Raw genomic sequence first — 11918 nt, forward strand, 5'->3', positions numbered from 1 at the left:
GTAATCTAAGCACTATATACATAGAAGGAAGATGTATATGAGGTGAACAAGTATTTGCTGTGTTGTTCATGATGTCAGTAGTGTAAGCCTAAATGGTCATCTACAACACCCTCCGTCTGTGGAGAAGCTCTCTGGTTTGTTGTTTTCTCTTAGGTACCAGAGCTGCTCACATCCCAGGCTGGTGCTGAAAGCAGAGGGAACGATGCATTGATCTGCTGGGAATGCTTGTTTGTTCGGACTGTGATCCCAGGACCAAATCTACCTTTCAACACTCCTCTCTTCTCCTCCTCTGTTCAGTTTGGTTTTCTGTACCATTTTCTCCATTTTGTTTTGGTCATTTTACCAAACTAAACCTCATTATACAAGATCACAGTAAAATACAGAATTTTAATATTAATATGAAATAGATGCAGTATGAAAACGACCAGCATGGCCAGTAAACATAAGTAAATCAAAATAATGAGCATATAAATAAACTATGTTCAGACATTTTGATGCTGTGACAATTAATTACATTTTTTTAAGTCATCATCATGATTTACACATTTCTGAATCCAGTCTAAATTCTTTCATTGGTTAATTTCTCTCCATTGATTACTAGGAGTGTTTCTTTTTACAACAATCACAGCTCTTAGAAGACAGTGTCCCACCGAGCAACGGGGTCAACCACACCTCCTCATTAAGATAGGACTTTCTGTCATCTCCTCGCTCAGAGTCGCTCTCAACAGAGAACTGGAGTCCTTGCCAGGAATTTTTAGGCTAAGATAGGAGTTCTCTGAGAGGATCGAGAATCTTTGTGAATATGGGCTCAGATGTTTGATTTAGACCTAATTGGAAAATCTGTCACAGCAGGCAAAATACTTTATATTTGCATAGGGGATTAGGGTCACAAATTCTGAAGTTTTAGTTCTGCTCCTTTGTGAACACCTCCCAAACTTCCTGGGCATGCTCTTTTATACTATAATGACGGCATTAAAAAGATTTACGTTGAGGTAAAACGGCAGTCCTACAGAACCTAATTCCTGTATGTAATCGACATGACTCAGCTTGTGAAAGGTTTAGGACTGGGGTCTGCAACATGCGGCTCTGGGGTCACAAGTAGCTCTTTGGACGTTCCACAAAGGCTCTTAATAACTTTGGCAAAAAATTTGAAGAACCAACTAATGTTTTTAACTGCAGCTATAATAGAAAATGCAGGTTTTAGCAATATTTTAGTTTTTTCATGGACAAATTGCCACCAGTTGTATTTTTTAGATGTATTTTTTCATTAGGTTGGAAACTATGTTCTTTTTACCTAATTTCCACAAATACACAGCTCAAAAAAATAAAGGGAACACTTACACAACACAATATAACTCCAAGTAAATCAAACTTCTGTGAAATCAAACTGTCCACTTAGGAAGCAACACTGATTGATAATCAATTTCACATGTTGTTGTTCAAATTAAATAGACAACAGGGGGAAATCTTTGGCGATTAGCAAGACACTCAATAAAGGAGTGGTTCTGCAGGTGAGGACCACAGACCACTTCTCAGTACCGATGCTTTCTGGCTGATGTTTTGGTCACTTTTGAATGTTGGTGGTGCTTTCACACTCGTGGTAGCATGAGACGGACTCTACAACCCACACAAGTGGCACAGACCAGTACACCAGGAGATGTGGAGGAGGTCGTAGGAGGACAACAACCCAGGAGCAGGATCGCTACCTCCGCCTTTATGCAAGGAGGAACAGGAGGAGCACTGCCAGAGCCCTGCAAAATGACCTCCAGCAGGCCACAAATGTGCATGTGTCTGCACAAACGGTTAGAAACCGACTCCATGAGGATGGTATGAGGACCCGTTCGTTCGTTCGTCGTCTTCCGCTTATCCAGGACCGGGTCGCGGGGGCAGCAGACTCAGCAGAGACGCCCAGACGTCCCTCTCTCCAGACACCTCCTCCAGTTCCTCCAGGGGGAGCCCAAGGCGTTCCCAGGCCAGCCGAGAGACATAGTCCCTCCAGCGTGTCCTGGGCCGTCCCCTGGGCCTCTTCCCGGTGGGACGTGCCTGGAACACCTCCCGAGGAAGGCGTCCAGGAGGCATCCGGTATAGATGCCCGAGCCACCTCAACTGGCTCCTCTCGATGTGGAGGAGCAGCGGCTCTACTCCGAGCCCCTCCCGGATGGCCGAGCTCCTCACCCTATCTCTAAGGGAGTGCCCGGCCACCCTACGGAGGAAGCTCATTTCAGCCGCTTGTATCCGTGATCTCGTTCTTTCGGTCATGACCCAAAGTTCATGGCCATAGGTGAGGGTAGGAACGTAGACCGACCAGTAAATTGAGAGCTTTGCTTTTCGGCTCAGCTCTCTCTTCACCACAATGGACCGGCACAGCGCCCCCATTACTGTGGCAGCTGCACCGATCCGTCTGTCGATCTCCCGCTCCATTCTTCCCTCACTCGTGAACAAGACCCCGAGATACTTAAACTCCTCCACTTGAGGCAGGAACTCCCCTCCAACCTGAAGAGGACAAGCCACCCTTTTCCGGTCGAGTACCATGGCCTCGGACTTGGAGGAGCTGATCCTCATCCCAGCCGCTTCACACTCGGCTGCGAACCGCCACAGCGCATGCTGTAGGTCTTGGCTAGAGGGGGCCAGCAGGACCACGTCATCCGCAAAAAGAAGAGACGAAATCCACTGGTCCCCAAACCAGACCCCCTCCGGCCCTTGGCTGCGTCTAGAAATCCTGTCCATAAAAGTTATGAACAGGACCGGCGACAAAGGGCAGCCCTGCCGGAGTCCAACATGCACTGGGAACAGGTCCGACTTAGTGCCGGCAATGCGGACCAAACTCCTGCTCCGCTCGTACAGGGACCGGATGGCCCCTAATAAAGGGCCCCCGATTCCATACTCCTGGAGCACCCCCCACAGGGCATCACGAGGGACACAGTCGAATGCCTTCTCCAGGTCCACAAAACACATGTGAACCGGTTGGGCAAACTCCCATGAACCCTCGAGCACCCTGTAGAGGGTATAGAGCTGGTCCAGTGTTCCACGGCTGGGACGAAAACCACACTGTTCCTCCTGAAGCCGAGGTTCGACTATCGGTCGGACTCTCCTCTCCAATACCCTGGCCTAGGCCTTACCAGGGAGGCTGAGGAGTGTGATCCCCCTGTAGTTGGAACAAACCCTCCGGTCCCCCTTCTTATAAAGGGGGACCACCACCCCAGTCTGCCAGTCCAGAGGCACTGTCCCCGACCGCCACGCAATGTTGAAGAGGCGTGTCAACCATGACAGCCCTACAACATCCAGAGACTTGAGGTACTCAGGGCGGATCTCATCCACCCCCGAAGCCTTGCCACCGCGGAGCTTTTTAACCACCTCGGTGACTTCAGCCTGGGTGATGAAAGAGTCCAACCCCGAGTCCCCAGCCTCTGTTTCCACCACGGAATGCGTGATGGCAGGATTGAGGAGATCCTCGAAGTACTCCTTCCACCGCCCGATAATGTCCTCAGTCGAGGTCAGCAGTCTCCCGCCCCCACTATAAACAGTGTTGGCAGAGCACTGCTTCCCCCTCCTGAGGCGTCGGACGGTTTGCCAGAATCGCTTCGAGGCCAACCGGTAGTCCTTCTCCATGGCCTCACCGAACTCTTCCCAGGCTCGAGTTTTTGCCTCTGCCACAGCCCGGGCCGCAGCACGCTTGGCCTCACGGTACCCGTCAGCCGCCTCAGGAGTCCCACAAGCCAACCACAGCCGATAGGACTCCTTCTTCAGCTTAACAGCATCCCTTACTGCCGGTGTCCACCACCGGGTTCTGGGATTGCCGCCACGACAGGCACCGCAGACCTTACGGCCGCAGCTATGGGCAGCAGCATCGACAATAGATGCAGAGAACATGGTCCACTCTGAGTCTATGTCTCCAACATCCCCCGGGATCTGGTCGAAGCTCTCCCGGAGGTGGGAGTTGAATACATCCCTGGCCGAGGGCTCCGCCAGGCGTTCCCAGCAGACCCTCACTATGCGCTTGGGCCTGCCGAGTCTGTCCGGCTTTCTCCTCCTCCAGCAGATCCAACTCACCACCAGGTGATGATCAGTGGACAGCTCAGCCCCTCTCTTCACCCGAGTGTCCAAAACATGCGGCCGAAGGTCTGATGATACAACAACAAAGTCGATCATCGACCTCCTGCCTAGGGTGTCCTGGTGCCAAGTGCACTGATGGACACCCTTATGTTTGAACATGGTGTTCGTTATGGACAATCCGTGACTAGCGCAGAAGTCCAATAACAAAACACCACTCGGATTCAGATCGGGGAGGCCATTCCTCCCGATCACGCCTCTCCAGGTGTCACTGTCGTTCCCCACGTGGGCGTTGAAGTCCCCCAGCAGAATAATGTACCGATGCTTTCTGGCTGATGTTTTGGTCACTTTTGAATGTTGGTGGTGCTTTCACACTCGTGGTAGCATGAGACGGACTCTACAACCCACACAAGCGGCTCAGGTAGTGCAGCTCATCCAGGATGGCACATCAATGTGAGCTGTGGCAAGAAGGTTTGCTGTGTCTGTCAGCGTAGTGTCCAGAGCCTGGAGGCTCTACCAGGAGACAGACCAGTACACCAGGAGACGTGGAGGAGGCCGTAGGAGGACAACAACCCAGGAGCAGGACCTCTACCTCCGCCTGTGCAAGGAGGAACAGGAGGAGCACTGCCAGAGCCCTGCAAAATGACCTCCAGCAGGCCACAAATGTACATGTGTCTGCACAAACGGTTAGAAACCGACTCCATGAGGATGGTATGAGGACCCAACGTCCTCAAATAGGGGTTGTGCTCACAGCCCAACACCGTGCAGGACGCTTGGCATTTGCCAGAGAACACCAGGATTGGCAAATTCACCACTGGTGCCCTGTGCTCTTCACAGATGAAAGCAGGTTCACACTGAGCACATGTGACAGAGTCTGGAGACACCGTGGAGAGCGATCTGCTGCCTGCATCATCCTTCAGCATGACCAGTTTGGCAGTGGGTCAGTAATTGTGTGGGGTGACATTTCTTTGGAGGGCCACATGGCCCTCCATGTGCTCGCCAGAGGTAGCCTGACTGCCATTAGGTACCGAGATGAGATCCTCAGACCCCTTGTGAGACCATATGCTGGTGCGGTTGGCCCTGGGTTCCTCCTAATGCAGGACAATGCTAGACCTCATGTGGCTGGAGTGTGTCAGCAGTTCCTGCAAGATGAAGACATTGAAGCTATGGACTGGCCCGCCCGTTCCCCAGACCTGAATCCGATTGAGCACATCTGGGACATCATGTCTCGCTCCATCCACCAACGTCACGTTGCACCACAGACTGTCCAGGAGTTGGTGGATGCTTTAGTCCAGGTCTGGGAGGAGATCCCTCAGGAGACCATCCACCATCTCATCAGCATGCCCAGGCGTTGTAGGGAGGTCATACAGACACGTGGAGGTCACACACAATACTGAGCCTCATTTAGACTTGTTTTAAGGACATTACATCAAAGTTGGATCAGCCTGTAGTGTGTTTTTCCACTTTAATTTTGTGTGTGACTCCAAATTCAGGCCTCCATTGGTTAATAAATTTGATTTCCATTGGTGATTTTGGTGTGATTTTGTTGTCAGCACATTCAACTTTGTATAGAATATTTCATTCATTCAGATCTAGGATGTTATTTGAGTGTTCCCTTTATTTTTTTGAGCAGTGTATGTATCCGTCCTCCTATTCATTTTCAAAGCTAACAATAGAAATTGAGTGGAAGTTTACAAAAATTAAAACAAATCAAGAGGTCATGCAACAGTTGCGGCTCTAAATGAGTTTTATTTTGCTGGTCCGAGAGCGATAGTGGCTCTTTGGACTGTAAAGGCTGCAGACCCCTGGTTTAGGACATAATCTGCTCAACTCAGCTGCATCATCTATGCACAAACCACATCTGTGATCCTTCAAATGAAGTAAGACCAAATTCACACAACCATGCTTCCTGCCTTTATTGATCAATTCACAAGAAAATGATGCATCAATCTCACAGGCTGGAAGCTGAAGAAAAATAAAAATCGGGGTTGTGACAAATCCTTGTAAAATAAAATTTTTTAATATCCGAACTTTCAAGCATGTTTATTTTAAATACAGTGAAACACAAAACACGGCAGGCGATGCAGACGTCGCCACGATGGACTTGAGAGCTGATGGGGGTTGAAGTGGAAAAACTGGTACCAATCTGCTTCCTAAGTACTTCCCATGGGGCGGGCACCCTCTGCAGGTAGGAAATAAAGGAAATTGATGTAAAAGCAATTAATAATGTACACCAGAGGAGCTGTGAACAAAGTGGACCCACCTGCCTTGCAACCATTATTCATAAACATCCTTCTTGTCTGCAATGTACTGTATAATCTCCTCTGGAGTCATGAGCTTCTCTGCTTCGGCATCTGGGATCTCAAAGCCTGCAGCAGAAAACGCACAGAACAAAGGTCCGGTACACAACATGAACCAGAATGCAATTCAACTTTGTACACGTGTAAATAAATATGCGTGGAGACATTTAGGTTATTAAAGTGAGTTAAGTAGGTCATTGAGATTAACAAGTTTTATGATTGCTGTATTTTTGCTGAGCTGGTGAGGAAACTAATGACATCTAGCCATCCCCTATTTCGGATGAGAAAACAACTTTTCCATCTTTTTAGTTTAGGATCATCTTATGCTATAAAATCACCACATCTGCCAGGCAAACAAGGCACTGATTTTTGCATCAAGGCCGACTTCAAACCCCTGAATATCTCTCTTTTTGTACTGCATCTCAATCTGGATAACTAAACCCAACTATGCACAACATACACTCACCAAACTCATCTTCCATGGCCATTATGATCTCCACCTGGTCCAAGCTGTCCAAGCCCAAATCTTTCATGAAATGGGAGGTTGCCTGAATCTGGAGGACAAAAATCAGGTATTTAATGACAAGTTTTCAAGGAAATGAATCAGTCGTCCAGAGGAGCACAGTCACAGGTCTGGCAATGAATGAGGATTTTATTTTATTTTTTCAGGTATTAAAATAAAATCACTGTTTGGTTGTTCCATGCTTATCAAGATCTAGAAAACACTAACAAGTTTTGTAGTTTTCTAGATTCTTATAGCACCTTAGAAACCTTTAGTCTTACTAGCAACAATGTTCACCTTTTCTGGGTTGATCTTGTCGTAAAGTTTCAGGACATACATGACACGGTCTTTGATGGTTTCTAGGGTGAGAGGGGGCAGGTCGCCATACTGTCGACACAACAACTCCACTGATGAGATCTAAATGAGGCCAGAAGGAGAAATAGAAAGCTCAGGATGTCATGTAAGACCATGATTCAATGTACAATCATTTGTTCTCACTGTTGCTCTGTTGAAGAAACTAAAGACACGCTGTGAAATCAGTTATTGACTACTGGGTGAGTTTAAGCTAAATCGGTCCTGATTATAACAGACAGTTATATTTGACACACAATCAAATCTGTTAATAACATAGCCTGACACCAAAAATGTTCACCGATTTATTTTAAAGACCTCACCTCCAGTCCTGTACCATCTTCTACTTTTTGCTGCTCCTAACCATACAAAATGGCTTCAGAGATGCATGTCTAAAAGGTACCACTTCTGAGCATAAAGGTGGCACATATTAAAAATAAATGGGGGAAAAATTCCACCTCTCGGTTACTATGGAGCAGCATTTCACCATATAAAAGTGCACAACACTTGTTCTAGTGCAGCTGATAACCTCATAGCCTAACCTAACCCAAACCTTTATAGTACTGTGGAAATAATGACTAAAAAATGATCTTAAAAACAAAAATCAAACTGACACGTCCCGTCCCTAATAATCCTGATTAGTGCATCTTTGGAAGAAATTGTTACAAACTAGAACAAAAATGTTAACTACAGTGCAGAGAGGATTTCACGTCATCTTTGGGTAACATGCAGAAGAATAACTTGCAGGAAGAATAATTTTTACTAGTTAGTTTTATTATTCAGGTATGCCGAGTGTCCGTGTGAGGGGGCAGATGTGGAGATCATCTTTAGAGGAAAAGCTAGCAAACAATATTTACATAAAGTGGTGATGCAGACACGTATGTTTGGATGACATAAAAGTCCTTGGAGAATAATCCTAAAAGCTGATGTGTATGTTGCAGAAACAAAAGTTTTCTAGTATCCCTTCGTAGTCTCGTCAGCGTTTAGGAAATGAGCATTTGTAGCGTGATTTCCACCCTCTGTTACAAGCATTTAATCCAATTTAAGTTTAGGATGTAGAAATCTCTAGTACAAGCACAACACATGGCAGTACATTTTGCTAACAGCTAGCTTTGTGTGCAAAACACAGCAGGTGTATCATGAAAATATATCTTCACAATGTGTCATAGATTTGAGCAAACTCTGAAGTTGAAAATAAAAAAAATACTCTTCCAACTAAAACAAAGATCATACAGCAGAATGAACCTGCATCACTCCATTAGCTTTGAAAGACATCGGGTAGGTCACACTGCTGCTAAAGCTAGGACTGAGCTACGCGCCGCGTTAGCAGGGGACTCACCCTGCTCTGTCCCAGCCACCGCGTTCTCCGGCTGTCCGCGGCGAAGGAGAAAGGTCGGTGGACGGTGACTGCCGGAGCGACAGCCGCTCTGAGTGCGAGGTTAACCGGGAAAAGCCCCAGCGAGGGCCGTGCGAGCGAGCGGACACACAGCTGCAGGACACGGGCCGCCATGTTGTAGGAGAACCTGCTGCTGGATCAGAGGCAAGTTTTAAGAATCCAGGTCAAGGGCTCCAAACTGCGCATGCGCATTACATAAACCGTTGGGTTTTTAAAAATAATTTGCCGTTGATCTTTGGTTAATATTTTGTAATTTACTAAATAAACACTATCAAATTATATTTATGCAAATAAGTTTATTAGAAAGGAAAATTACGGAAGTGTCTAGGTATGACCAATCGATCCTAGAATGCGCCTGCGCAGAAAACAGGAAGTGAAAAGTGCTGCGCTCAGAACTGCAAATAATAAGTAGATGTAATTGTCAAGTAATATTAGCGGCTGTCATTGATATTTTACGTAATTACTAACCATGGAGCTGTCTGAAATACTGTACAACAAAGCGGAGTACATTGAGACGGTAATATGAGTGGCGTTTGAAGCATTGTTTTTAGCTAAAGCCACGGCTCTTATGACTAGCTGGTTGCTAATATTGAAAAGGGGCGTCGGATGCAAGAACAGGGTTTTAATGCTCCTGTTGTAATTTCTTACAGGCTTCTGGAAACAAAGTGAGCAGGCAGTCTGTGCTGTGCGGGAGTCAAAACATCGTCCTGAACGGCAAAGTGAGAAAACAGCAGGGATGCAGAGGTCTAACGCTGCTATGACATAAAGAAATCTGTTTTTAATACGTTGCTTGTGTGTTTTTTCCTTCAGACTATCGTGATGAATGACTGCATCATCAGGGGGGATTTGGCTAACGTCAGAGTGGGTAGACACTGTGTTGTAAAAAGCCGGAGCGTTATTCGACCACCTTTTAAAAAGTTCAGCAAAGGGTAAAATATTCTTCTTATGCTCCACATATTCAAGCTGACGTCAAATGTTAAACACAGATCACATTCAATCTCGTTTTCGTTCTGTGTTAAGTTGAATTATGTCTTCATCTCTGTATATAATGCATCCAAGTAATCAAACTATCTTGCAATCAGTTGTTCTCTATGATTTTCAAAGGTAATTTATATTGGTTTATCCATGTTTTTTCCTTCAGTGTGGCGTTTTTCCCGCTCCACATCGGAGATCATGTCTTCATCGAGGAGGACTGTGTGGTCAATGCAGCACAGATCGGCTCCTATGTCCACATTGGCAAGAACTGCGTGATAGTGAGTGAAGGGAAAAAAAAAAAGGCAAACAAACATGCATATGAACAAACTCAGAACAGTTAAAGGACAGCCATGCAAGAAAAATGTGAAACGGTCTTCCAGCTACAATCTCCTGCAGTCACATGGTGGTCATGTTTTACAGAGATGGAGAGCAGCAGAAACAAACTGCTGACAGGCAGCACTGAAATAATGGCTTACACTGTTTAGGGTGGACTTTATTATGTCTTTTTTTTTAAGAACTTATGTGTCCACTGGGAAAAATGGTGCCCATGTAGACAGCATTTCTCATAGGTCATACACAGTCTGGAAATGTATGGGATAAAAGTAGAGTAGCATGGATATCTATGGGAAAATAGTGTGGAGTATCAAAAAATATCTGCATTTCCAAACTTTATTCCCTGTACCATTGTCTAAAAGTTATATCAGTTGTTATGTCCATCCATCCTCTCACCCTTCTTAAATGTAGCTTTTGTAGGTTCTATGTTTAAAGCCTGATCACTGCACAAACATGTATTAAAAAACATTGTGTGGAAAAATATGTGACTTGCATGAAAATTAAGAACCTTTCATTGTGGAAACAAGAGATGCATTACGATCCACTCACTCCCTAATCTTGAAAAAAAAAAATGTTGGCTACAGGGGACCACTCAAACTTCCTTTTTTATAAACAGTGTCATGAAATATGACTTGTAAGGAATCTAAACAGAGCGCTGAGCCTTCTGACTTCATGTTTAGTTTTGGTGTTAAACAGAGCTGAAGTGGATTTCCAGTTTAACATGACTATGTGATCTTTTTTTTTTTTAAGCTTTTATTTTAAGAAGTAACTCCAACAAGATAGGAACTTACTGAATGTTTAAGAGTGGATAGCACAATTATAAATAAAAAGAGAGATGTAGTGTCTTTGCCTTGTTTTTTTGGAAATGTTGGTTTTAAAACATTCCTTCTTTAGTGTAGTAAAAAAAAAAAACTGCTATATAATCCATAGAATAAATACAACTTCTGGATGAGGTGAAATGTTTTATTACTGCCACGTTTGTGTTACTTTTACTTCTGCCATGCAGGGTCGTCGATGCGTGCTGAAAGACTGCTGCAAGATCTTAGACAACACGGTGCTTCCTCCTGAGACAGTCGTGCCGCCTTTCACAGTCTTCTCCGGATGCCCAGGTCAGCAGGACACACACCAGACATTTATTTTTCCTTTTTCCTACCTGGCCTGACTTTAACAGTGTTTTCTGTCTTTCGCTCTCTCAGGTCTGTTTTCTGGAGAGCTCCCAGAGTGCACACAGGATCTAATGATTGATGTAACCAAGAGTTACTACCAGAAGTTCCTGCCCCTCAGCCAGATCTGAGTCACACCATTATACTTTAACCCAGCTCTGCGTTCAGTCTGACGCTCCTGTCAGACTGCAATGGACTTTTGAGAGCTCATCTTTCTCATCAGAACACTAGTCTCATTTAGCTGACCCTTGCCCTGGCAATTCTCCAGCATGTCAGATATATAAAGAGCCTGGATCCAGATTTATTTCATATACACCAATGTTTTCCTCATCAGTGTCTTTTTTTCAGATAGGAAGTGAAGGAGTGATACCTTATGAGATTTAACCATAGACCAAAACTGTAGCATCAAATCTTCAACAATGTTGGTGGTATATGTAACCCTACAACCTACGTAGTTTTCTCTTTCAACTAAAACAGTTTGCATTTGCTTGCTTTCTTTTCCCTGTCCCTCAGATGTTGTTAAACTCCATATTGTTTATTTGATCCAGTTGTTGCAGGTTGGCTCGTTGCATTTGTCATTTCTTAAGTTTACAGTTTTTGCAACAAGCAATTATTTAAGCCTGTAAATAAATGCAAATGTGTGTAATTGTCTAAACCGTTCACCACTGACTCAATTCAATTATATAGATTATATGTTGAGCTCTATGAATACAGAGCAGAACTTTAGATTAGGAAGTACTGCAAGGCAGTCTCTTCCTTGTATTTGCAAATGCAAAATAAAATACAGCTTCTCTTAGAGTAAAGACGGCAGGCACAGAAATGTGATCCACGGGCATATTTTTCCAGCT

The 11918-nt window shown here is 45.1% G+C and overlaps 2 protein-coding genes across 3 annotated transcripts; one reads left to right on the top strand and one right to left on the bottom strand.

Annotated features, from left to right (window-relative positions):
• Positions 1 to 5941: 5941 nt before the first annotated feature.
• LOC124862650 (acyl carrier protein, mitochondrial-like) lies at positions 5942 to 8765 on the bottom strand. 2 transcript variants are annotated; one of them, XM_047356696.1, is made up of 5 exons: positions 8543 to 8765; positions 7150 to 7269; positions 6817 to 6904; positions 6318 to 6419; positions 5942 to 6232 (listed from the first exon to the last, which is right to left on the bottom strand). In XM_047356696.1, the coding sequence occupies exons 1-4, from the start codon at positions 8711 to 8713 to the stop codon at positions 6328 to 6330; spliced, it is 471 nt and encodes a 156-aa protein (XP_047212652.1). In that variant the 5' UTR covers positions 8714 to 8765; the 3' UTR covers positions 5942 to 6232; positions 6318 to 6327. The 2 variants fall into 2 exon arrangements, with proteins under 2 accessions (XP_047212652.1, XP_047212651.1); XM_047356695.1 differs by having other exon boundaries at positions 6314 to 6419; positions 8543 to 8764.
• Positions 8766 to 8937: 172 nt separating this feature from the next.
• Positions 8938 to 11725, top strand: LOC124862649 (dynactin subunit 5). Its single transcript, XM_047356694.1, has 6 exons — positions 8938 to 9116; positions 9250 to 9318; positions 9410 to 9528; positions 9741 to 9852; positions 10914 to 11016; positions 11104 to 11725. Exons 1-6 carry the CDS (start codon positions 9069 to 9071, stop codon positions 11199 to 11201), a joined length of 549 nt encoding a protein of 182 aa, XP_047212650.1. The 5' UTR covers positions 8938 to 9068; the 3' UTR covers positions 11202 to 11725.
• The last annotated feature ends 193 nt before the right edge of the window (positions 11726 to 11918 follow it).

This window comes from Girardinichthys multiradiatus, chromosome X (assembly GCF_021462225.1).
Source record: "Girardinichthys multiradiatus isolate DD_20200921_A chromosome X, DD_fGirMul_XY1, whole genome shotgun sequence".
NCBI lineage: Eukaryota > Metazoa > Chordata > Actinopteri > Cyprinodontiformes > Goodeidae > Girardinichthys > Girardinichthys multiradiatus.

Bases quoted from the DNA above. Each gene is read 5' to 3' on its own strand.
- LOC124862649 (XM_047356694.1), top strand. From the start codon at position 9,069: ATGGAGCTGTCTGAAATACTGTACAACAAAGCGGAGTACATTGAGACG. The intron at 9,117-9,249 runs GTAATATGAGTG...AATTTCTTACAG, and splicing joins AAGCGGAGTACATTGAGACG to GCTTCTGGAAACAAAGTGAG. The intron at 9,319-9,409 runs GTGAGAAAACAG...TTTTTCCTTCAG, and splicing joins ACATCGTCCTGAACGGCAAA to ACTATCGTGATGAATGACTG.
- LOC124862650 (XM_047356696.1), bottom strand. From the start codon at position 8,713: ATGGCGGCCCGTGTCCTGCAGCTGTGTGTCCGCTCGCTCGCACGGCCC. The intron at 7,270-8,542 runs GTGAGTCCCCTG...GGCCTCATTTAG, and splicing joins GGTGGCTGGGACAGAGCAGG to ATCTCATCAGTGGAGTTGTT. The intron at 6,905-7,149 runs GTGAACATTGTT...TTTGTCCTCCAG, and splicing joins ACAAGATCAACCCAGAAAAG to ATTCAGGCAACCTCCCATTT.